The sequence below is a fragment of the Rhinoderma darwinii genome, chromosome 1 (assembly GCF_050947455.1).
Source record: "Rhinoderma darwinii isolate aRhiDar2 chromosome 1, aRhiDar2.hap1, whole genome shotgun sequence".
In the NCBI taxonomy this organism is placed as follows: domain Eukaryota; kingdom Metazoa; phylum Chordata; class Amphibia; order Anura; family Rhinodermatidae; genus Rhinoderma; species Rhinoderma darwinii.
This window is the reverse complement of record NC_134687.1, coordinates 233,957,686-233,985,038: the sequence shown is the minus strand read 5'-3', so window position 1 is coordinate 233,985,038 and position 27,353 is coordinate 233,957,686. Positions and strand designations below refer to the sequence as shown.

Genomic DNA, 27,353 nt, shown 5'->3' with positions numbered 1-27,353 from the left:
CTGTATAAGGCTGGATTCACACCCAGCGCGTTTTCAGTGGCAGATTTTTGTACCCAAAAACTCTGCAGCTTGATGTTGCTTTGAAGTCTGTAGTAAAATAGGAGAAACACTACATACAAAGCATTTTAGTTTGTAGGGTTTTTGTAGTGGTTTTTGGGTCAGTGGCAATTTTTTCAAAACACAACATGCTCTAGGTATGTCGTTTTTTTTCTTATAGGCTTCTCTGTAGGACTTTAAAATCTCCAGGACAAATGCCTGCACAATGTGACACAAAATAAAAACGGCACTAATGACGCAAGTTAAAAACGCCATTAGGAACGTTTGAAACGCATGGCAATTTTTACGTGTTTTAAACTGCTGAAAAAAAATATGGGTGAAGGAGGCCTAATAATAGCCAGCATGGGAGCCCATTTTTTCAAATCTGACATATTTCACTTTATGTGGTAATAACGTCGGAATGCTTAAACCTACCCAAGCGATTCTGAGATTGTTTTCTCGTGACACATGGGGCTTCATGTTCGTGGTAAAATTTGGTCGATATATTCAGTGTTTATTGGTGAAAAATTGCAAAGTTTAGAGAAAATTTGGAAAAAATTGCATTTTTCAGAATTTAAATGCATCTGCTTGTAAAACAGACGGTTATACCACCCAAAATAGTTACTAGTTCACATTTCCCATATGTCTACTTTGGATTGGCATCGTTTTTTGAACATTCTTTTATTTTTCTTGGACGTTACAAGGCTTAGAACATAAACAGCAATTTCTCATATGTTTAAGAAAATTTCAAAAGCCTTTTTTTTTAAGGTACCTCTTGAGTTCTGAAGTGGCTTTGTGGGGCCTATGTATTAGAAACCCTGATAAAACACCCCATTTTAAAAACTAGACCCCTCAAAGTATTCAAAACAGCATTTAGAAAGTTTTTTAACCCTTCAGACATTTCACAGAAATTAAAGCACAGTGGAGGTGAAATTTGCAAATTTCATTTTTCTTGCTGAATTTCAATTTTATTCATTTTTTTTCTGTAACACAGAAGGTTTTACCAGAGAAACACTACTAAATATGTATTGTCCAGATTCTGCCGTTTTTAGAAATGTCCCACATGTGGCTCTACTGCGCTCGTGGACTAAAACACAAGCCCTAGAAGCAAAGAAGCACCTAGTGCATTTTGAGTCCTCTTTTTTATTAGAATATATTTTAGGCAGCATGCCAGGTTTGAAGAGGTGTTGAGGTGCCAAAACAGTAGGAATCCCCCAATAGTGACCCCATTTTGGAAACTACACCCCTCAAGGAATTCATTTATGGTTGTTGTTACCATTTTGACCGCACAGTTTTTTCACAGCACGTATTTGAATTGGGCTGTGAAATGAAAAAAATTTCATTTTTTCCAATAAAATGTCATTTGTGATCAAAATTTCTTATTTTCACAGGGAACAAAATACCCCATTTTGTTGCCCAATTTGTCCTTAGTGTGGAAATACCCCATTTGTGGTGATAAACTGCCGTTTGGGCCCATGGGAGGCCTCAGAAGGGAAGGAGCGCTGTGTGTTCTTTGGAGTACAGATTTTGCTGGTTTGGTTTTCGGGTGCCATGTCGCATTTGCAGAGCCCCAGAGGTATCAAAGCAATAGAAACCAACCACAAATGACCCCATTTTGGAAACTACACCCCTCAAGGAATTCATTTATGGGTGTTGTGACCATTTTGACCCCATAGTTTTTTCACAGAACTTATTTGAATTGGGCTGGGAATGAAAACAAAATTATTTTTTTCAAATAACATGTCGTTTTGGCTGAAAATGTCTTATTTTCACAAGAAACAAAATACCCCATTCTGTTGCGCAATTTGTCCTGAGTGCCGCAATACCCCATTTGTTGTTAGAAACTGCCGTTTGGGCCCATGGGAGGGCTCAGAAGGAAAGGACCACCATTTAGCCTACTGGGGATTTTCTAGTGCGAAGTCATGTATGCAGAAGCACCTGAGGTACCAGTACAGTTGAAACCCGCAAGAAGTGACCCCGTTTTAATAACTACACCCTTAAGGCATTCATCTAGAGGTGTAGTGAGCATTTTGACCAGAGACCTACACCCCATAAACTGTAATGTGGGTTCTCCCGGGTATGGCAATACCCTACATGTGGCTGTTATCAGCTGCCTGGACACACAGCAGGGCTCAGAGGGGAAAGACGAGGGGGGATAAGCTGTGTGGAGTGCATCAGGGTAAGTAAAATTGGGGTAAATTATAAACCAAGGGATGTATGATACATTTTAAAACACTTTCATACAGAGCTCTGGTTATTCGGGACACGTGTCACATTGATATATTGTGTCCTCCCTTACCCCCTCTTATAGCAGACTTTGCACCTCTTTTGACTTTTTCCCTTCTTTCCAGTTTGGGGAACTTCTCCTGCAAAGTGTTGCCGACTTGGTACGATGCGTGTGGCCCCGCTTCCAGAAGTACTGGGTGCCCCCCCTTCTTGATCCCTAAAGATTAGGTTCTTGATAATCACCTCTTGAAATTGCAGGAAAGTTCCCGTCTGGCCTGCACATCGACGTAGCACGTACGCATTGTACAATGCCATCTGTATGATGTGCCCGGCCAGCTTCTTATACCACACCGCATGGCGCTGTAGGGCTTCAGGATTTGATCTGACAAGTCCACACCTCCCATGTACCTATTGTAGTCCAGGATGCAGTCTGGTTTGGGGGTGGCCTTTCCTTCATATAGCCTAAACCTGTAGGTATACCCTGATGCACTCTCGCACAGCTTATACATCTTCACGCCATACCTTGCCCTCTTACCCGGCAGGTACTCCCGGAATTGAACCCTCCCTTTAAAATGTACCAGGGACTCATCAATAGAAATACACGTCTCGGGGGTGTATGCTTAGGAAAACTGGGCACTGGAACGGTCTAATGGGGGTCTCCGTTTATACAAACGGTCAAAACTGGGGTCATCTCGGGGTGGGCACGGCTCATTATCAGTATAATGTAAGAAGCGAAGTATTGCCTCATTTATTTATTTTTTTAGGTTCCAGTTCAGTTCGGAAGTTGCTTTGAGGGGCCCATATATTAGAAACCCCTATCAAATATGCCATTTTAGAAACTAGACCCCTCAAAGTATTCACAACAGCATTTAGAAAGTTTATGAACCCTTTAGGTGTTTCACAGAAATTTAGAGCAAAGTAGAGGTGAAATTTACATTTTTTTTTTTTGTCAGAAAATCCTCTTTATACCATTTTTTTTTATAACACAAAAGGATTTATCACAGAAACGCAACTCAATACTTATTGCCCAGATTCTGCAGTTTTGAGAAATATCCCCCATGTGGCTCTCGGGCGGTAATGGACTGAAGCACCGGCCTCCGAAGCAAAGGACCACCTAGTGGATTTTGAGGCCTCTTTTTTTATTAGGCACCATGTCCGGTTTGAAGAGGTCTTGTGGTGCCAAAACATTGGAAACCCCCCAAAAGTGACCCCAATTTGGAAACTAGACCCCTTGAGGAATGCATTGCAGTTTTCTTGGGGTACATGCAGCTTTTTGAACAGTTTTTATTCTATTTTTAGGTGGCGTGGTGACTAAAAAACAGCAATTCTACTATTGTTCTTTTATTCTTTTTTTTTTTTACTGCGTGCACCGTGCGCTATAAATGACATATTCACTTTATTCTGCGGGGCGATACGATTACGGCGATACCAGATGTTTTTTTTTATGTCTTATGGCGTTTGCACAATAAAATACGTTTTGTAAACCATCATTTACTTTTTGTGTTTCCTTATTCTAAGAGCCAGAACGTTTTTATTTTTCCATCAATAAAGCCGTGCGAGGACTTATTTTTTGCGTAACGAACTGTAGTTTCGATCAGCACCATTTTTCGGTACATGCGACTTTTTGATCTCTTTTTATTCCATTTTTTGGGAGGTGAAGTGACCAAACAATTGTGATTGTGGTACGGTTTATTATTATTTTCTTTTACGCCGTTCACCGCAAGGGATAAATAGCGAAATAATTTTGTAGTTCAGGCCGTTACGGATGCGGCGATACCAATTATGTATAGTTTATTTGTTTGTTTATATATTTTTATTAATAATAACTTGAGGGCAGGAGGCCCTGATCGCAATTCTAATACACTGCACTACATGCGTAGTGCAGTGTATTAGAACTGTCAGCTACTCACTGACAGCAAGCATAGTGGGTCCTGACGTTGTCGGGACCCACTAGGCTTCCGTCTATGGCATAGCCGGACGCCATTGTTTGGTGTCCGGTTGCCATAGTCACCATCGCCGGCCGCTATCACGTAGCAGGCCGGCGATGGCAGCTTAACCCCTAAAAAGCCGCGATCTCTATAGAACGCGGCTTTTAAGGGGTTAATCAGCGGGGACACAGCGATCGGTCCCCGCTGTAGGAGCTGTGACAGCTGCTGAACAAGACAGCAGCTGTCACAGCTCCTGTATGTGTCGGGAGGACGGCCGAAACGGCCGTTACTCCCGAGACGTACTATTAGGTCATGGAGCGCGAACGATACAGCTGCCATGACGTAATAGTACGTCCAGGAGCGGGAAGGGGTTAAAGTTTAAAAATAAAAAGTTAAAAAAATAAAGTAATGTTACATTTAAAAAAAGCACACATTTGTTTTTTACAGTAAACATTAAAATAAGTGTCAATACATAAAATATACACATATTCGGTATTGTCGCGGCCGTAATAAATTTATAGCGTAATTTATGATGTGTACGCTGTTAGAAAGCCGTTTTTATTTTATTTTATATCACTTATTAATATGAGGCACGAGGTATTATGAATTTTGAACCTCTGTGCCTCACAAAAATAGTAATTAACTCCATCATGTACCTCACACATTAACCCAATGTTGTCCATTATGACATGATGGGGTTAATTAGTATTAATGTGAGGCACATGGAGGTTCAAAATTAATAATACCACGTGCCTCACATCAGAAAATGGAAGGACCTTTTTTATACCATCAACCTTGCAGAATATGATCGTCATAAAGCCACATAGGAAGTTGCTTTGAATATACTCAATGATAATTGTTTCAGTGCAATAACAAAGCCAAAAAAAGCAAAGGTATTAAATGACAATACATGAAAGAAATGAAAGGGACACTCGATCGTGTGATAAAGCATGCGCTTACCTTGTTGTGTTGTGCAGATGCCTGGCACAACGCTACTAGATAACTCCAATTTGCGCTGTTCATTGACGGTTCTCAAAGCTCCATTTCTTCCTATGTACCGGCTAGGTGGCAACATTACACAGGGTTATACTCCTTCATAAAGAGAATACGCTATTCTTTCTGCCACGTAGTCTTGTGATGATTTCATTTCTTGATCGACATAATACACATACACCTAGTAAATTGATTTAAGGGATTTTTCTACTTTAGGAAGTGGTGGCGTATAGTTAGGATATGATATCACTTCATCGGTGGGGGTCACTCCCTGCATTGCGATGCTCCCGGTCACCCGCTGTGCAACACAGCCCCAATCTCTTGTGAAGGGATTGATCCAGAGATATATAATTATTTCCATATTTAGAGTCTACATAAGGATTCTGATGCTTTTATACAAAGTTCTAAATTAAAATCTGGTAGCTAACCTATAAGCTCCACTCTTAGCAATCGATTTATCATTGTCTATTTTTACTACTACAGCATTACCAATTTATATTGATAATAATTAGATGGGCAGAGAGTAGAGGTTATTGTTTAGCTCATAACCACCTTTTCTGAGAATATGGGACTCAAAGTTATTAGGTAAATCTTTAGTTTTCAGTTTGTGCTCTCAGTTTATATGGAATAAGATAAAGAAAATTGAAAAGGCTCTGTAGTGTTAAAAATTTGACACTCATTTGTAACCTCTTCTATACTGAGATGGCCAAAAGCCGTATAGACCATCTCTGTAAAGTCTTTTGAAAGTGATTGTCCCATTTGGAGACCACTTTGTGTTATTCCTGCCATGTAAATGAGATAGCTGTGCTTGGCAGGCTTGCTTAGCCGACAGCTATTTCTGTTATCTCCATAATAAACATTCAACCTTGGCTGAGTGTGCATGTTAATATCAATGCCAGACTCCTCTGGTAGTGCATATCTTCCAAGGTAATAAAGGATCAGACAGACAGCAGGTCTCCATACACATAATATACTAGGCCCATCTGTCACGATGGGTGTGTGGACCCACTGGGTCATACCACCGTATCGGGATAGCAGCTGGCCAAACAGAATACCAAGGCAAAGTCAATAGTTTGAATACGGGTACCTGTGGCAATACAGACAGTAGCGATGGCAGGCTCGGATGGGACCTTGGCAGCAGACAGACACTAGACGGAGTGAAATACAGCAGGCATAGTAAACGACACAACACGACTCCAACTCTCTACGGCACAGGAATAAGGTAGCATGGGATACCTGTAGCAGGAACGGGAACACTGGGAACTGGAAACCACTAAGGGACCATTTGCACAGATAACACGGGTAAACACAAGAAAGCTCAGGCAATGAAGGAAGGGACAGGGCCCTTCTTATAGTCCAGAGTGATCATGAGAGCAATCAGTCAATCTAAAACGTGTGTGCTCCGGCCCATTAAGGCCGGGAATGAGCTTGAGCACACACCCTAGTGGTCACTGCAGGAAAGGACTGCTGCATGTGCAGGCATCTCTGGGGAGGAAGACGTCTGCAGGATGATAGGAGTCTGCGGTCTGCGACCGCGGACGTTACACTAGCCCATCTATCTTAGCGGTTTCAGATGACTTTTCTCTCATCCGTATGATTTGCAGAGAGATTGTTGTCGCCTCTTGATCAGTGGTTATAGTCAGGGTAACCAAACCATAGGGGAATTTATTAAGACAGACGTTTCATACGCCAGTCTTAAACTAAACTAAATCGGAGTGAAATGCGCCTCTTAATAAATTTGGCGCATCTTTGGCTGAAAATGCGCCATAAATTCAAATCGACGACTGCTATGAGCAGGCGTATGCTTGCACTATAATTTACGCCAATTTCTGGAGTAAGTGATAGTAAATTTGTCAAGCAGTAGGAGGCCCTGCCCCCTCCTGTCTAATCATGCCCACATTTCTTGCCACTTTTATAGACTGGTGAGAGGAGTGAAAAGTTGCAAATTTCGGCGCAAAGGAGTGTAAAAATGTGCTACTTTGCTCTGTCACTAAAGTGGTGTAAATAGGCATTTCTAGTTCTTTATTTCCGCTGAAGTGATGCCCTTTAGTATACGAATATACTGCAATACTAAACTGCAGGTTTCATCTTAGAAGCTCCTCTTTCACTTTTAATTTATTGAAAATAACCTTTTTTTTTGTTTTTCCTTGGGCAGAAGTGAGCTTGTAGAGACTGGAAGTGTAGCTTTATACGTTGGGTTATAGTCAGGCAAAATACATGTTTATTTGAAGAACGTAATAGGCTCCGCATCTCTATTCATGGTCTGTCCACTTAGTGGAAGTGCAGTATAATCCATAAAAATGAACGTCTTGGAAAAACTTGAAAGGACAAACGCTCCATAAAAAGTACAAAATGACAATGAAGGGAAATAGTTTGTCTTCTGTCACAGGAAATAATGCGCTCTGCTAGATGGCGCATGAAGCTTCCGGTACAGAACAGGGGATTCCAGGTGGCTGGGAAATAAAAGAAATGGCTGTAAATACTGCAGCACGTTGCATGACTAGACCTATACATGGATAGAAGCTTCTATGTATTCTGATTGTAAATCCACAACAAAAGAAGGTATAATATGGTGGTTATACCACCACCCAAGGAAAAGGCAGGGCGTCCCACAAGGAAATGCTCACATCTAGCATATGGCTCTGACTTACACTGTTGTATTGAAACAATGGTAAATTTGATTCCCTCAAAGGACGGGACAAGTACACATTAAATAAAATCATATTGCGTACACGCAGGCAGAAGGCAAAAGACCGTTTTGCTAACATTTATTTGTTTTGTACTTGGCCGACATTTATTTCTCATGACTGCCCCATAAACGTGCATGCTCTTCTAGGCCGATCGTGCGTGTTGTTTTCAATGAGGAAGAGTCATAAGCTGCTGCAGAGACACCTCTGGTAGCGCCTTATCTCCAGTAGGAAAAAAGGATCGGGCATGCCAGATCCTTCTTTCCCCTAACATCTTCCGTTGGTATACACATTAGATGGCTGAACGTTGTGTAATGTTAATGGCCACCTTAAGGGGGTATTCACAAGATCTCACCATTAATTTTCTATAATGCATTTTACTTTTAGTTATGCCCCCCCCCCCCCCCCCGATAATCCATACAATACCAGTTTTGTCATTTTGTTGTTACTTGACATGTCCTCCAGTAGTTCTTGACTTTCCCAGTCGAGTATGCGTGTTTTATCACTGCTGGCTGTGTATTCTTTCACTAACTCTCTCTGTGCGGCAAGTCTACATATGTGAGATTTCCGCCATGTGCAGTGAAAAGCGCTGTCTTCCTGGCATCCCTTATTCAAGCTGCCTCTCTGTATTCACTACGCGCCACTCGACTGCGTTAGGGTATGTGCACAAGCTTACTAAAAAAGTCTGAAAATACGGAGCTGTTTTCAAGGGAGAACATCTCCTGATTTTCAGCCGTTTTTTAAACAAACTCGCGTTTTTCGCTGTCCTTTTTTACGGCCGTTTTTGGAGCTGTTTTTTTTTTCTTTTATAGAGTCAATGAAAAACTGCTCCAAAAACGTCTCAAGAAGTGACATGCACTTCTTTTTCGCGAGTGTTTTTTTACACGGGAGTTTTTTCAAATTCATCTCTAGATGAATGCCTTAAGGGGTGTAGTTTTTAAAACGGGGTCACTTCATGGGGGTTTTAACTGTACTGGTACCTCAGGGGCTTCTGCATACATGACTTCGCACGAGAAAATCCCCAGTAGGCCAAATGGTGGTTCTTTCCTTCTGAGCCCTCCCATGGGCCCAAACGGCAGTTTATCACCACAAATGGGGTATTGCCGCACTCAGGACAAATTGGGCAACAAAATGGGGTATTTTATTGCTTGTGAAAGTAAGAAATTTTGAGCCAAAACGACATCTTATTGGAAAAAATTTAATTTTTTTAAATTCCCAGCCCAATTCGATCAAATTCTGTGAAAAACCTGTGGAGTCTAAATGGTCACATCACCCATAAATGAATTCCTTGAGGGTGTAGTTTCCAAAATGGGGTCAATTCTGGTGGGTTTCCATTGCTTTGATTCCTCTGGGGCTCTGCAAATGCGACATGGCACCGGAAAACCAATCCAGCAAAATCTGGACTCCAAAGAACACATAGCGCTCCTTCCATTCTGAGGCCTCGCATGGGCCCAAACGGCAGTTTATCACCACAAATGGGGTATTGCCGCACTCAGGACAAATTGGGCAACAAAGTGGGGTATTTTATTCCTTGTGAAAGTAAGAAATTTTGAGCCAAAACTACATCTTATTGGAAAAAATGACATTGTTTTAATTTCACAGCCCAATTCAAATATGTGCTGTGAAAAAACTATGGGGTCAAAATGGTAACAACAACCATAAATGAATTCCTTGAGGGGTGTAGTTTCCAAAATGGGGTAACTTTTGGGGATTCCTACTGTTTTGGCACCTCAACACCTCTCCAAACCTGGCATGGTGCCTATAATATATTCTAATAAAAAAGAGGCCCCAAAATGCACTAGGTGCTTCTTTGCTTCTGGGGCTTGTGTTTTGGTCCACGAGCACACTGGAGCCACATGTGGGACATTTCTAAAAAACTGCAGAATCTGGACAATACATATTTAGTAGTGTTTCTCTGGTAAAACCTTCTGTGTTACAGAAAAAAAATTAATAAAATTGAAATTCAGCAAGAAAAATGAAATTTGCAAATTTCACCTCCACTTTGCTTTAATTCCTGTGAAATGCCTAAAGGGTTAATAAAAACCTTTCTAAATGCTGTGTCTAATTCCATAGGCCCCTCAAAGCCACTTCAGAACTGAACAGGTACCTTAAAAAAAAAAGGGCTTTTGAAATTTTCTTAAAAATATGAGAAATTGCTGTTTATGTTCTAAGCCTTGTAACACTCAAGAAAAATAAGAGTGTTCAAAAAACTATGCAAATCTAAAGTGGACCTATGGGAAATGTGAAGTAGTAACTATTTTGGGTGGTATAATCTGTTTTATAAGCAGATGCGTTTAAATTCAGAAAAATGCTATTTTTTTCTAAATTTTTTCTAAATTGTGCAATTTTTCACAAATAAACACTGAATATATCGACCAAATTTTACCGCTAACATAAAGCCCAATGTGTCACGAGAAAACAATCTCAGAATCGCTTGGATAGGTTTAAGCATTCCGACATTATTACCACATAAAGTGAAATATGTCAGATTTGAAAAATGGGCTCTGAGCCTTAAGGCCCAAACTAGGCTGCGTCCTTAAGGTTAAGGGAATCTACAATACAGTCCTCAAAAGTAACGTATTCTATAATGATATGTGGCTATCTTATTGATATGTGACTATCTTATAAGAGCTCTGTCATCAAGAGTGATGCTTTATTGTACCTTTTACCTTACGGTTTCTGTGCTTTCATTATTTCCAGAGACCTCTTCTTTTTTCTAAAATACAAATGGTGATGATGCTTGCGAATAAGGTTTTTTTTTTCTCACAAATGTAAGCTATCATGACTGAACTAAGCGAAATGATGTAGGATAAAAGAGTTATGGTCAGCGGTTTACATACAGAGGAGTCTCTCTTGGGCTTACAACATAGAACTGAATATCCTGTTTACTGCGGTTTGTGCCATTTTCTTGAACCTGCATGACTTGTTAGCTGGAACAGTCATGATGGGATCAAAGACCTATGAAACTGGGAGAACTGGACCATTGTTTAAAGAGTATATGAATTTCTGATGTTAAGCCTTCGCCTTTAGGCCTGATTGTACGTGCTAATATGTGTGTCCTAATAATGCTAGTAGTTCCCAAGAAGAATGACATAAGCGTCTCCTCTACATGAATAATATCTAATGAGCATCGCAACACATGCTAAGAGCATGTTTGTGAGAGAAGTTTGACTAGAGCTCTGTTCAATCTATAGTACTCGAGATTGCTGTGCCGTAAGTTCTCTGGTAGTCTTTCTCTGCTACAGTAACATGTGGAAGACTAGGTACTGTAGTCCTAACCTTTAAGCTATACAGTTATTACACAACAAAAAACATACAAATTATATATATATATATATATGTAATACATATGTAATATATGTAATATAGCAAAGAGAGAGCGGCACTCCAAATGTTGGCTTAATCTAAATATTATGTTTTATTCACCCATAGTGGACAGGCAACGTTTAGACTATTCCATAGAGTCATTTTCAAGCCTATGGCAGAGTCGAAACTTTGCCTGTCCACTATGGGTGAATAAAATGTGATATTTGGATTAAGCCAACATTTGGAGTGTGGCTCTCTCTTTGCTATATTCTGTTACGATCCAGGTTAGAGGTCAAAATGGTGAACTGAGTTCCCTTCTGGGATTTAAAATCCTTTGCGCAGTGCCGCCCTACTTCATTTTTCTTTGCATGTATTATGTATTATCACTCGCTATTGACATGAGTGAAAGGGGGCGATTTATCAGAGTTGCAAAATGGGATGATTATTGTCTTTCGGGCCAAGGGTGGCAGTATTTCTCAAACAGCGCAGTCTGTGAACTGTTCGTGTGCTGCTCTGGTGAAAGTATATAGTGAGTGGACAAATGGCACCATTGGAAATAACCGACAAGGAAACTGGAGCACCATTGATGTGAGAGGTGAACATCGGCTACGAAGGTGCACAGAGGACGAACAACGCGCTATAGTGGAGCAGCTCACTGTGAAAATCAACCAGGGGGCTACCAGACGTATGTCTAAAACAACAGTTCAGCGAACCCTACAGTGTATGGGGCTCTGAAGCAGATGGATGGTCACTGCCTCTTTGCTAACAAAGGAGCATCGGAAAAAAGGCTTCAATTTGCACGGCAGTACTGGAATTGGACCACCGATGATTGGCAAAAGGTTGCCTTCTCCAATGAGTCAAGTTTTCTACTTCATCGAACGGGATCGACGTTGGTGTGTCAGGCGAGAAATATCAGAAAACAAACACCCTGCAACCATTGTTGGAAGAACACAAGCTGGTGGCGGCAGCGTTCTGGTCTGGGGAATTTTTTCATGCCATTCTCTGGGCCCACTCATCCATGTAGTAGACATTCTGAACCGATTTGGGTATGAATCCATCGTTGCAGATCACATCCACCCATACATGCTGTTTGTCTTCCCTTGGGCATATGGAATCTTCTAGCAAGACAATGCGACATGGCTAGAAATGTCAGACAGAGGTTGGAAGAGCACGACCAAGACTTCCAAGTACTTCCCTGGTCCCCTAATTCGCCAGACTTTAACCCTATTGAGCATCTGTGGGACCACCTCGATCGTCTTGTTTGCTCTTTGGATCCTCCCCCACGCATCCTCCAGCAAATGTGGGATGCACTGCAGTCAGCATGGCTCTAGATACCTGAGACAACCTACCAGCACGTTATTGAGTCACTCCCAGCCCGTTTAGCTGCTGTCAGTGCTGCACACGGCGGTTACTCTGGATATTAGCTGGTGGTCATAATAATGTGACTCGACTGTGTGTATGTGTAAATATATGTAATGTTAAATTTTTCATTGCTGCACAAGCTTATCTATCATGAAATTGCTTTGTTTGTCATAAGTCTTCGAGATAAATCTAGGCCATTAATGTTCTTCATTTCTTCAAGCATGTCTGCACTATGCTGTTATCTTGTATGGAATTTATGCCAGGCTTTGCAGACTTTCAATTGACAATCTACAATACTATATAATGAATTGTTCATCTCTATAATAAGAATCCTAGCCAGAAAGATATAAAGCTGACTCACAAAAAACCTTGATATCCATCTACTGTAAGGACCCCATGCACATTCATAAAGGATTTATTCTTCACCATGATTAGAAGTGCTTCATGTGTTTTCTCCATTGTACAGTATTTATCACATCAATTTAGAATCAACTTGAAAGGGTATAGAAAATTCTTCTATTGTCTATCAATAGATCACTAGGACAGATTGTGAGAGAATGGTGACAATTGTTCATCATATGTTTTTATTTAGGAGGTCAGTTTAATATTAATTAAAAATACCAATGCTGTGAAAATATAATCATGTTAGACACTGGGTTTAAGTTTACTTCTAAACTATGTTTCCAGCTATTTGTTCAGTTTCCTGTAGAACTGAGCTTCCAAAATGTTTGCTTATAGTTGAATTTCTAGTCAGAAGGGCAGCTCTGGAGAACACACTGCGGCTCTAACAAGCAACACTGCAAATATTTCCCAGAATCCCCAAGAGTTTGTGTGTTATTATTTTGGTGGAGAGGTGCAGTAAACACCATAAAAGCAACATTAAACAATAAGGCTGGGTTCACACACAGATTTTTGACGAGTTTTTTGACGTGGAAACCGGGTCGCAAAACTCTCCAAAAACCGGCCGAAAGTGCCTCCCATTAATTTCAATAGGAGGCGGATGCGGTTTTCTCTCGCGAGCGGTGACATCAATGGGAGGCAGAGAAAGCGTATTTCGCGGAATTTTATGCCCGCGGCGCACAATGGCCGTGGGCGAATAACACCGCGAAAATGGGCGTGCAGGCAGAGGAAAATCTGCCTCAAACTTCCAAATGGAATTTTGAGGCAGAATTTGCTCCTGTAAAAAACTCTGTGTGAGCCCAGCCTAAAGGTGTTAGCATACTATATTATGTAAAAAATATACATATATATTTTTCTTTATTTGTAAATAGTCAAAGGGTTACAAAGATTTCGATTATGGAACTTTTGGATTGTCTGTCTGTCTTCAATAGAATTGCTTTTACTGGAACTTCTGTTGATACTCCAGTCTGCCATTATTAAAAATGTAGATAACCTAGAGCGTTTCTGTAGCTATCTCTTCTTAAAATGTTCATACTTCTCACAAGACTACTCATAGATGCTTGGCATGTGACATGTCAACAAATATAAAACCACTATACAAGTATAGAAAGCATTACACTACATCAAGCTCCTAGAAATAATACAAGGGGTTCCCGAATGAAAATATTTTTCAGTGATTCTTCCATAGTACTAAGGTTAGTTGCGCTAGTCTAGACTTATAGTGAATTACATATTTCTCTATTGCACTGCTAAGCTTGGTTGCATCTTCTGTTCTCACATCACATTAGTTGTCAAATTAGGACATCTTCTCTTCTATCCATTTTCCCTTTATGACCGATTTTCCATAATGTATCCTTTCATTACTGAGTGGTAGCAGCTTTTTGTTTTAGATAATGTGTGTTCATTTACTGTGCTTTCTGGGAGGCTCATGGACATTAAATTATGTTTTGTTACACAATAACATATATGGAAATTGGTACTTGAAGATGCATAAGAATTATGTATTTATCTATATAATAAAACCTAACATAAAATGGATACCTTGGACACGTATTACCACAACTGTTCAACCACATTTAAGAACAGTATTTCGATCTCTGATATCCATGGTTGACCTAGTCCAGCCGCTCTTTATTTGCTGGAGCGGAACAGGCTTTCTGGCACCTGTGTATTGTTAACTGGACTCAGCCCAAGAATTAATTCCTGGGAAGCCAACAAAGCTCTTTCCTTGGATAATAACTTTCCTTCTGTAATGCCCTCATCCGGTATTAGAATTAGCAGCTTAGAGACTGAAATGTATCCATCTCATTGATGTAATCTTTGAGTTAGGAGATTGGGAGACTGTACTGAGTATAGATAGACCGGGTTGAACGTTATCGAGTGGCACCAAGGAGAGTTTCCTTTTTTTTTTTTTACTCATTTTGTTTATTTCTTTCTGTATTGTTGTAATGTCCACTGGGGATGTGGACCCACTTGGCTACTCTGCCGTAACGGAGTAGATGCTGGTCAGATTGCAGGTAGTGGAAGCAGGCTGGTGCAGGGTAGCTGGATGCAGGCTGGTGCAGGGTAGCTGGAAGCAGGGTAGCTGGATGCAAGCTGGTGCAGGGTAGCTGGAAGCAGGCTGGTGCAGGGTACCTGGAAGCAGAGTAGCTGGATTCAGGCTGGTGCAGGGTAGCTGGATGCAGGCTGGTGCAGGGTAGCTGGATGCAGGCTGGTGCAGGGTAGCTGGAAGCAGGCTGGTGCAGGGTAGCTGGAAGCAGGCTTGTGCAGGGTAGCTGGAAGCAGGCTGGTGCAGGGTAGCTGGAAGCAGGCTGGTCCAGGGTAGCTGGAAGCAGGCTGGTCCAGGGTAGCTGGAATCAGGGTAGTTGGATGCAGGGTACCTGGAAGCAGCGTAGCTGGATGCAGGCTGGTGCAGGGTAGCTGGAAGCAGGGTAGCTGGATGCAAGCTGGTGCAGGGTAGCTGGAAGCAGGCTGGTGCAGGGTACCTGGAAGCAGAGTAGCTGGATGCAGGCTGGTGCAGGGTACCTGGAAGCAGAGTAGCTGGAAGCAGGCTGGTGCAGGGTAGCTGGAAGCAGGCTGGTGCAGGGTACCTGGAAGCAGGGTAGCTGGATGCAGTGTACCTGGAAGCAGGGTAGTTGGTGCAGGCTAGCTGGAAGCAGGCTGGTGCAGGGTACCTGGAAGCAGGGTAGCTGGATGCAGGCTTGTGCAGAGTAGCTGGAAGCAAGCTGGTGCAGGGTAGCTGGAAGCCGGGTAGCTGGTGCAGGGTACCTGGAAGCAGGGTAGCTGGAAGCAGGCTGGTGCAGGGTAGCTGGAAGCAGGCTGGTGCAGGGTAGCTGGAAGCAGGCTGGTGCAGGGTAGCTGGAAGCAGGTTGGTGCAGGGTAGCTGGAAGCAGGCTGGTCCAGGATAGCTGGAAGCAGGCTGGTCCAGGGTAGCTGGAAGCAGGCTGGTCCAGGGTAGCTGGAAGCAGGCTGGTGCAGGGTAGCTGGAAGCAGGCTGGTGCAGGGTAGCTGGAAGCAGGCTGGTGCAGGGTAGCTGGAAGCAGGCTGGTGCAGGGTAGCTGGAAGCAGGCTGGTCCAGGGTAGCTGGAAGCAGGCTGGTGCAGGGTAGCTGGAAGCAGGCTGGTGCAGGGTAGCTGGAAGCAGGCTGGTGCAGGGTAGCTGGAAGCAGGCTGGTGCAGGGTAGCTGGAAGCAGGCTGGTGCAGGGTAGCTGGACACGTCACGGACACTGAGCATGGATACTGGATTCGTCACGGACACTGGACTTGTCACGGACACTGGTTTCACGAACCTTCTACTGAACCTTTGCAGACTAACACTGGGTTAGTAACAACATTGTTCAGGCACTGAAGAAGTGGACAGAGTTCTTTTAAGTAGTCCAGAGTCTACTGTCATAGGCAGGGAGCAATATTCCTGGTGCGCATGCTGGCCCTTTAAGAACTGGGTTGAGTGCGCGTACCCTACAGGCAAAGGCCAGGGGGGGGGGAAGCAGAGCGTGCCGGCGTTCCTGGCAAAGGAGACGCCGGCGATGAGGACACGCAAGCTGGGGGTCGCTGGGGTGAGTGAGGCCCGAGGTTGTTAGTGCTATAATTGTTAATCAAATTTTTATAAAATCCAATTCAGGAGGTGAATTTCTTTACATTGATAAAAGATTATCTATGGAATGTTGTAAATTATGTCCCTGCACAGCCAATGTCCTGATTTCAGTCGGCTCAATATTGTCAAGGTGTTGACATCACTGAGAACGCTCACATTCTTTACAGTCAAGCATGTTCATGGATGTCTGGGGGATGACTGAGTTCACATGAATAGGTAAACAAATAATCCAGTTGTAATGCACAGTGATACACCATGTATAGATACACTACAGTGTCTTGCCAAAAGTATGTGGACACCTGACCATCACCCCTATATGAACTTGTTGGACATCCTATTCCAAAACCATAGGCTTTAATATGGAGTTGGGCCTCATTTTGCGGCTATACCAGCTTAATTTTTCTGGGAAGGTGTCTTTGGGAACGTGTTAGATTGGGGTGAGGTCAGCGTTCTGCAAACCATACTCATCAAACCATGTATTTATGGACCTTGCTTTATATAGTTTCATAGTTACATAGTTACATAGTTACATAGTTAGTACGGCTGAAAAAAGACACATGTCATGCTGGAACAGAAAAGTGCCTTCTCCAAACTGTTGCCAAAAAGTTGTCTAAAATGTCTTGGTATACTGAAGCATCAACATTACTCTGGACTGGAAATAAGGGGCTTAGCCAAAAGCCTGAGAAACAGCCCCAGACCATTATTCCTTCTCCACTAAATTTCACAGTAGGCACTATATTCTGGTAGGTAGCGTTCTCCTGTCCACCAAACCCAGATTCGTTGATTAGACTGCCAGATAGTGAAACATGATTCATCGCTCTGGAGAACATGTTTCTTCTGCTCCAGGGTCAAGTGGCGGCGTGCTCTCCACCACTTCAGCAATGGCGATCTTAGGCTTTTGTGCAGCTGCTCGAACATGGAAACCCAGTGATGCAACAGAGCACAGGTGACTTTTACAGGCGACGTGCTTCAGCAATCGGCAGCCCCGCTCTGTGAGTTTGCTTGGTCTACCTCTTCGTGGCTGAGCTGTTGTTACTCCTATACGCTTCAACTTCACAATAATAGTACTTAGTTGATCTAGCAGATCAGAAGTTTCATGACCTGACTTGTGGCAAAGGTGGCGTCTCAATGTTTGTCTAAGGAGATTGCATGATTGTGTGCTTGATTTTATGCACCCGTTTGCAATGGGTATGGCTTAACCCCTTAAGGACCAGGCCATTTTTGGCCTTCATGACCAAGAATTCTTTTTAATTTTTTTGCTCCCAAGAGTCATATTTTTTTTATGTTTATGTCGACATAGCCGTATGTGGTCTTGTTATTTGCGGGATGAGTTGTATTTTTCAATTGCACAAGTTTTGGGTGTTTATATTTTATTTCTTAACTTTTATTAAAAAAAAAAAATAGGGAAGGATTTGAAAAAAAAAAACCGCTATTCCAGCATTATTTTTTGCATTTCAAATTGACACCGTTCACTATGCGGTGTAAATAAATTGTTAACTTTATTCTATGGGTCCGTACGATTACTGCGATATCAAATATGTATAGGTTTTTTATCTTTTACTGCTTTGCACGATTAAAACACTTTGTATCGCCGCTTTCCAAGAGCCGTAACTTTTTATTTTGTCCGTCGATGTAGCCATTTTTGGGTTTGTTTTTTACAGGACAAGTTGTCGTTTTTATTGGTTTCATCATGTTTTTTTGCACGGCGTTCACCGGGCTTAATTAATGTGTTAACTTTATTACTCGAGTCATTCCAATCGCGGCGATTCCATATATGTGTATGTTGTTGTTGTTGTTGTTGTTTTTTTTTTACACTTCTAGTAAATAAAACCACTTTTTATGGGGAAAAAAATGGTTTTATTTCCATTTTTACTGTAATCCTTTTTTCTTAATAAACCTTAACAGTTTTTTTATTTTTTATTTTTTTTTAGTCCTAGGGGATTTTACAATGCGATATTCTGATCGTAAATATAATGCTTTGGTATACTCCGTATACCAAAGCATTATTGCCTGTCCAGAGTAAGGCCCTATCTTGAGGCGGTTTCCGCCTCAGACACCCCATTGAAATCAATATGGGACAGAAAAAAAAGCTGCGAATAGCTGTGGCCGTTTTTTTTTTTAATGCGTTTTATGGCAAGAAACGCTCACGGTTTTTTCCTTTGCCTGTTGAAGTAAGAAGTAAAAAAAAGACTAGAAAAATGCCACAAAATACGTCTGTGTTGGAAAACCACTTAAAAGAACTGGAGCTGATTTTCCAGGCAGAATTTTCTGCCAGCAAAAAACTCAGTGTGAACAGGGCAATCATTTAGGCCTTGCCTCTGGCACAGTATAATAGCCATATAGCCAGCGCAGGCCTGGGGGCCTTTGTTAGGCTCTCGGCTGCCATGGCAACCCATCGGTGCTCAGCGTTCGCGGGCCCCGATCAGTGACAGAGGGAGCTCCCTCCCTCTGTCAAACCACTTAAATGCAGCGGTCGCTATTGACAGCAGCATTTAAGGGCTAAACGGCAGGGATTGGAGGTTTCTTTCATTCACAGCCGGGCTACCATGGTGATCGTGCGGGCACTGCTTCTTTTCATAAAGTAGCTGCTTCTAGTCATATGATTGCTGACATGATCAGAACAATGCACAAACATCATACGAATGATGAAGGCCACAGACAAATCCCAGATACGCTGCAGCATTGTCATGTTCAGGTATCACAGGGACTTGTAGCACCTTCTATTTACTGAACCCTATCCTTCTTGCCATACATGTTATTTGACATAATGTTAATGTATATGGTACACTTGTGGTATAAAATATAATTTCTCTGTCACTTGATTTTGCAGAAGGTACCTTTGCTACTCTGGTTTTGTTTGATTTGCTCCATTGTCTTTATACCCTATTGTTCTTGAATATAGTCCAAAGGTGCTAACATGAGATATGGGTTCTTTTACATGGGCAGATAAACTGCCCACAAGGAGCACCATTCAATGATATAGGAAGTCAGTTGGCGCGTGAATAATTTCATTTTCATGTAACAATGATCATGAGGTGGTTCATATGAACAATTTTTTGATATGGTAGTTGATAAAAGCACATTCATGTGACCGCTCAGAACAATGACCATTAATGATCTTAAATTGATGTTCTGATTTAGAGCCATGTTACTATTAAATTAGGGACTTGCAGTGTGAGCAGATTTGATACTTTTATGAGTGGAAATGATCTACGAATAAAGCGGGACAACATAGAGGAAATCAAATTCCTTTCCTTTTCACTGCATTTTCAGGCATGGACAGGATCCTCATCGTCACTTTGCAAAAGCGCATGAGAATACCATTTAGGGCCTAATTCAAATGGTCATGATCGGGATCTGTATCACAAAGGTTCTAAATACGTAGTTCATAGAATTCTATGGGTCCAGACCTCCATGTGTCTCTATCACGTTTTTGTAGGAAACGCATGCAGTACTACAAAGGTATTCTCCCCTAGAAGCATTGCTTTTAGGAGAGAATACAATGCCTCACAGATTCATTACATGGTGGCACACAGACTGCATAGGTCAGCATGCACCCTACCATACATGTCTGCTCACAGCATTGCTGTGTGCATGAGCCCTTACGGAATTCTGACTTCCATAAACTACTATAACTTCTAAGAGCAGTGATTCCAATAGTAACATTATATTAGGGAATTGTTCTGTAAAGGATCTGCCAGACACAGCTTCTTTGTCGACGCCCGTGGTTAATCAGCCTGCATCTGTGCCTAGGTCTGTTAGGGTATGTTCACACGAGGGCGTCCGTAACGGCTGAAATTACGGGGATGTTTCAGCCTGAAAACATCCCCGTAATTTCAGCCGTAACGGCATGTGCAGGCGCTTGAACGCCGCGTCAATTACGGACGTAATTGGCGCTGCTATTCATTGAAGTCAATGAATAACGGGTCCAATTACGGCCAAAGAAGTGACAGGTCACTTCTTTGACGCGGGCGTCTATTTACGCGCCGTCATTTGACAGCGGCGCGTAAATTACGCCTCGTGTGAACAGACAAACGTCTGCCCATTGCTTTCAATGGGCAGATGTTTGTCAGCGCTATTGAGGCGCTATTTTCAGACGTAATTCGGGGCAAAAACGCCCGAATTACGTCCGTAAATAGGCCGTGTGAACATACCCTTAGAGTGACTCCATCTGCTACCACTCAGGCTGGGAGGCTGAGGAGTGGGAGAACCTATCACAGCCTGGCCAGACGGAGCTAGATCCCGCCCTCTGTCTATTTATACCTTAATTTCCTGCTTGTCTCTGCCTGTGATTCTTTCCTCTTTCCTGGCTCTGCTGTTCCTGCTATTATTATTGACCTTGCTTAATTTTGACCCTGGCTTTACTGACTACTCTCCTGCTCTGCGTTTGGTACCTCGTACACTCCTGGTTTGACTCGGCTCGTTCACTACTCCTGTTGCTCACAGTGTTGCAGTGGGCAACTGCCCCATTTCCCTTAGTTTCTGTGGACCCTTGTCTGTTTGTCTGTCGTACACATATTGAGCGTAGGGAAGTTCTCGTATGTAACTTTTAATGATTTTGTTTGACAGAAGATTTTAAGGGTTGTCTGTAATTATTATTAGTTCTATTTTAGATTCTTGTATTGGAAGAATCAATGGGCGTCTTTGATAATTTCTTCGCTGATTTAATCGGCATCTTATGCTTTTGCATATCATGTGGTTTTTGGAGATCAGCTCTGTTTTACGATCTTATTTAAAAACATCACTCACTAAGAACATACAGTACAGAATAGAGGAATATCATGTTTATGAGCTATACAGAACATGCTGTGGTGCTAACTGTAAGATAATATTGATCAAATATTATTAATTGGGAGCATTTGTAAATATTGTGTGTAGAGTGTCAAAGCTTTCCTCATAAAAATATATCCCCAGTATATATAAGGCTGGGTTCACACAGAGTTTTTGGCAGGCGGAAATTCTGCCTTAAAATTCGGTTTGGATGTTTGAGGCAGATTTTCCTCTCCCTGCATGCCGATTATCGCGGCGTTTTTCGCCCGCGGCCATTGAGCGCCGCGGGCATAAAACTCCACAAAATACGCTTTCTCTGCCTCCCATTGATGTCAATGGGAGGTCAGAGGCGTAAACGCCCGAAGATAGGGCATGTCCCTTCTTTCTTTATGCCCGTATTTTTTACGCGGAAACTGCGCTGCAAAACTCGTCAAAAACGGCCCGAAAATGCCCCCCATTGATTTCAATGGGAGGCGGAGGCGTCTTTTCCCCGCGAACGGTAAAACCGTCTCGCGGGAGAAAGAAGGGACATGCCCTATCTTCGGGCGTTTACGCCTCTGACCTCCCATTGACATCAATGGGAGGCAGAGAAAGCGTATTTTGTGGAGTTTTATGCCCGCGGCGCTCAATGGCCGCGGGCGAAAAACGCCGCGATAATCGGCATGCAGGGAGAGGAAAATCTGCCTCAAACATCCAAACCGAATTTTAAGGCAGAATTTCCGCCTGCCAAAAACTCTGTGTGAACCCAGCCTTAGTATTCTGTGGACTTCTGTGTTAAAAAAAATAAATCCATTTCCTATGCAGATCTACGTATTCCCCAATCCTGGCAAACAATTACCTCCATAGTGACCACCTTAAAATGACTGCTGTTTTATTGAAAAATAAGAAACCGATCTACAGTAACAAAATAATAGAATGTTTAACAGCTTGATAGAAGAAGACCGCATAGAGCCACATAGTGCCCACATGGAGCCATACGCTGCATACATGGTGCCATATTGTGCCCAGATAGGGTGTGTCAAATTTTGCCCAGACAAATTGTGCAACCAGTGCCTCTATCTAGTATACAGATAATATCTACAATCATCACAGAACCAGTCCCATCCCAGAGCCATTCAAATATTACATCCACTACCATTTACTGCCTAGTCAGGACCTTTAGGACTCGGTAGAACAGGGGAGGGAAAATATCAGGACAGAGTCCAAAATATGTGACCCTCTGACTGGAACCGGAATTCATACGGGAATAATAATACTCTAATAGGGAATACATTGTTTTGACCCAAACATAGGGTCTCACAGGTCAGCTCATACCGGACTTCTAAAGCAATGTCAACCGTGCACCTACTAGAGAGCACTTGTTTGCATTCTAGAACATTTCTCGGAACATGGTTTCCCTTATTTCCAGTGTTTTATATCCAACTGTACGTGTTGAAATTGCTCAGTAGATCAGCACTGCCAGAAATACAACAGTTTATCTCCCATTACAGTCCGGTTGCCCTGTAAACATCCATCTAAAACTCTCCTAACATGGTATTGGTTACGATCTTGGATTCAATCTCTAGAAGGAATTATCATAGTTCTCTAACACGAGACAAATGTGGAAAGTCTCTGCATTTCCCAGCTTTTGTTGTGTATTAGTTTTGGTGTAAAATAGTCACAAATGAAGGCAAGCAGGGAAGGTTATTGTAAAAGCGATCTTCAGCAAGGCAGGCAAGAGAACTTTTGTGGAACTAGTGGCGCCTACGGCTGTCGTGTGCTTGGTCAGTCTCTACAGCGTACCACGGGTCAAAATAGAGCATTTCTCATTGCTACACCCATGTTTAGTGGGGCCAGTGTCACATACAGACGCGGAGATGCTCCCATATTACGTTTGTGTGAAACATAATAATGGATTTATTCTAATATTTTCTTATATGTATTTCTTTTTGTAGGAGAGTTACTGACTCAGTCAAGACCAGAAGGGTTAAAGGAAATAATCTGTCCCAAAAATGGCAGTGAGCGAGTGAACGTTGCCCTGGTTTATCCCCCCACACCTACAGTGATCAGCCCCTGCTCCAAGTGACTTCCCAATATCCCACTTCTCTGCTGCAGTATTTGTGAACTATGAAAGCAAAGATCGAAAGGAAGCAACATTTTACAAATGAGACAATCAGAGCACCCAAAAATATTTATCGAAGAATCGGGATATTGCGATATTTGGATTGCAGCAAAGGCACATCTCTTATTAACTGACAAGCAACAATTTCACTTTAAAGCTTTAAGGTAGGTGAATATTCTAGACGTCATGTGTGCAGTCAGACTTTAACCCCTTCCCGACATTTGACGTAAATGTACGTCATGGAAAGCATTGACTTCCCGCAAAATGCCGTACATTTACGTCAAATGTTTGGCACCGGCTCAGAAGCTGAGTCGGTGCCATCATCGTCGGATCTCAGCTGTATCTTACAGCTGACATCCGACTGTAACGGCGGGGACCGAAATTAGCTTCGATCCCCGCCATTAACCCCTTAAGTGCAGCGCTCAAACGCGATCGCTGCACTTAAGCTGTTTGCAGCTCATCGGAGCCCCAGCAATGAAATTGCCGGGGTTCCGGTGGCTGCAATGGCAACCGGAGGCCTAATACTGGCCTCCCGGTCTGCCTAGCACCGAAGCCGGTCAAGATCCGCCCGGCGGCGGAGCCTGATCGGCTTCCGTAGCTGCCGGCAAGATGGCGCCGGGTCAGGAGCTGATCCGGCGTCATCAGCGGTGGAAGTCAGCTGTACTGTACAGCTGACATCCACCTGTAACGGTAGGAACCGGAGCTAGCTCCGATCCCTGCCATTAACCCCTTGGATGCAGCAATCGAAAGCGATTGCTGCATCGTAGCGGTTACTAGCAGATCGCCAGCCCTGAGAGGCAATCGGGACTGACGACTGCTGTTATGGCAACAGGAGACACAATGGTCTCCTGCTCTGCCATTACGGAAGCCGATTTAGGCCCCGCCGGGAGGCGAAGCCTAATCGGCTTGCTGTCAGTGAATGACTGACAGATCTAATACATTGCACTACATAGGTAGTGCAATGTATTAGAAAAAAAAAAATCTGACCTTTTGGACCTTCAAGTCCCCTAGTGGGACTTGAAGAAAAGTGTAAAAAAAAGTATAAAAAAGTGTAAAAAAAAGTGCAAAAAATAAAAGTTTGAAAACAATAAAAGTTTCAAGTAATCAAATAAAACACAATCCCCCTTTTACTCTTATCAAGTCCTTTATTATTGAAAAATAATAATAAACCATATGTATTTGGTATCGCCACGACCATAACGACCTGAGGTATCAAAATATTATATTATTTATTGCACGCGGTGAACAGCAAAAAAAAAAACGTAAAAAACTTTACCAGAGTTTCTGTTTTTTGGTCACTTTGCCCTACAAATATTAGAATAAAAAGTCGCACGTATCCAAAAATGGTACCTATAAAAACTATAACTCGTCCCGCAAAAAACAAGCCCTCATACATCTCCGTCGACAAAAAAATTAAAAAGTTATGGTTCTCACAACTTGGCGACAGAAAAAATACATTCTTTTTACAAAAGTAATTTTATTGTGCAAAAAGTTGTAAAACATAAAAAAGTGCTATAAATTAGGTATCGCCAGAATCGTACTGACCCACAGAATAAAGTTAACATGTAATTTATAACGCATGGTGAACGCTGTATAAAAAAAAAGCTGTGCCAGAATTGCGTTTTTTTTGTTTACCTGGCATCCCAAAAAATAGGATAAACGGTGATCAAAAAGTCGCATGTACCCCAAAATGGTACCAATAATAACTACAGCTCGTCCCGCAACAAACCAGCCCTCATACCGCTACGTCTATGAAAAATAAAATTAGTTATGGCTCCAATAAGTCAGGAAATAAAAATATGCGGTTGTGCCCGAGGGAAACATTTCTTCTGTTTCAAGAGGCGATTTATCAAGGACCTAAAATTAGGGAACCAGGAAAGGGAGGGCCCAAACATATCCACTGGAAGCGACGGTGCCCGTATTATACCAGGACAACACTTTCCCAGCAAAATTCCCCAAACTACAAAAGGTGCGGAGTGTGGACCAAAAGGGGGATAAGAAATGACACCATTTATCAGTGCGACACTGGCCTGTGCGGAAAGGATTGCTTCACAGCGTAACACACATCTATGGATTATTATTATTTTTTTTATACCACCTGACTATGCCCCTTATATACTCCGCCCCGCTTACATGTACACCCACATTATAAAACACCAGCAATACTCAAACAAATATAGTACCAAGCAAAATCCGCTCTCCAAAAGCCAAATGGTGCTCCCTCGGCTCTGAAACCCACAGTGTCCCCAAACAGCAGTTTCCTTCAACATATATGGCATCGTCATACCCGGGAGAACCCTTTTAACAATTTTTGGGGTGTGTGTCTCCAGCGTCATAAGCTGGGCATGACATATTTGCCACTGAATGGCATATCTAGGGAAAAATATAAATTTTTAATTTGCACCATCCGCAGCGCATTCATTTATGGAAAAGACCTGTGGGGTGAAAATGCTCACTACACCCCTTAATAAATGCCTTGAGGGGTGCAGTTTCCATAGTGGGTTTTTTTTTTTATTATTTCACATCTGAGCCTCTGCAGTTGTGAACCAATACTTTGTAAATCGCCAAATTAGGCCTCCACTCCGCATGGTACTCTTCACTTCTGAGCCCTGTCATATGTCCAGACAAAAGATTAGGGCCACATGTAGGGTGTTTCTAAAACCGGGAAACGCCGCATAATAATTAGAGAGCTGTCTTGTTATGGTGGCACAAGCCGGGCACCACATATTGGCATATCTATGGAAAAAAATCCCATTTTCACTCTGCAACATCGAGTGAACACTAATTTCTACAAAACACCTGCAGGGTTAAAATGCTTACTACACCCCTTGGTAAATGCATTGAGGGGTGTAGTTTCCAAAATGGGGTCACTTCTGGGGGGTTTCCACTGTTTTGGGCCCACAGGCGCCCAGAAACCAATCCAGCAACATTTGCACTCCAAATGGCGGTCCTTCCCTTCTGAGCCCTGCCGTTTGCCCAAACAGCAGTTTATGACCACATATGGGGTATTGCCGTACTCTGGAGAAATTGCTTTACAAATGTTGGGTTCTTTTTTTCCTTTATTTGTTGAGAAAATGAAAAAATTTGCGCTAAAGCTACGTCTTATTGAAGAAAAAGGACTGTTTTTATTTTCAATGCCTAATTCTAATAAATTCTATGAAACATCTGTGGGGTCAAAATGCTCACTACACCCCTAGATGAATTCCTCAAGAGGTGTAGTTTCCTAAATGGAGTCCCTTTTTGGGCGTTTTCATTGTTTTGTCCCCTCAGGGGCTTTGCAAATGTGACCTGGCCTCCGCAAATCATTCCTGCTAAATGTGATCTTAAAAAGCCAAATAGTGCTCTTTCCCTTCTAAGCCCTGCCGTGTGTCCAAACAGCCGTTTATTACCACATGTGGGGTATTGTTTTACTCGGGAGAAATTGCTTTACAAATTTTGTGGTGCTTTTTCTCCTTCAGTGCTTCTGGAAATGAGAAAAAATTAGCTAAACCTAGATTTTTTTTGAAAAAATGTAGATTATTATTTTCAGGGCCTACTTCCAATAATTTATGCAAAAAACCTGTGGTGTCAAAATGCTCACTATACCCCTAGATAATTTCCTCAAGGGGTATAGTTTCCAAAATGGGGTCACTTGTGGGTGGTTTCCACTGTTTTGTCCCCTCAGGGGCTTTGTAAATGTGACATGGCCTCCGCAAACCATTCCTGCTAAATGTGAACTCGAAAAGCCAAATAGCGCTCTTTCCCTTCTCAGCTACGCCGTGTCTCCAAACAACCGTTTATTACCACATGTGATTTATTGTTTTACTCGGGAGAAATTGCTTTACAAATTTTGCAGTGCTTTTTCTCCTTTAGTCCTTGTGGAAATGAGAAAAAAAATCGCTAAACCTACATTTTCTTTGAAGAAATGTTGATTTTAATTTTCACGGCCTACTTCCAATAATTTCTGTAAA

The 27,353-nt window shown here is 42.3% G+C and overlaps 1 protein-coding gene across 1 annotated transcript in view; it reads left to right on the top strand.

Moving 5' to 3' along the window:
- The window catches only part of MFHAS1 (multifunctional ROCO family signaling regulator 1), a 92,564-nt gene that overhangs the window by 50,507 nt on the left and 14,704 nt on the right, over positions 1-27,353 (top strand). Inside the window, exon 2 of the mRNA XM_075862331.1 lies at positions 23,237-23,567. Within this exon, the coding sequence (XP_075718446.1) occupies positions 23,237-23,367 (131 nt within the window). The 3' untranslated portion in view covers positions 23,368-23,567. The remainder of the gene's footprint in view (positions 1-23,236; positions 23,568-27,353) is intronic.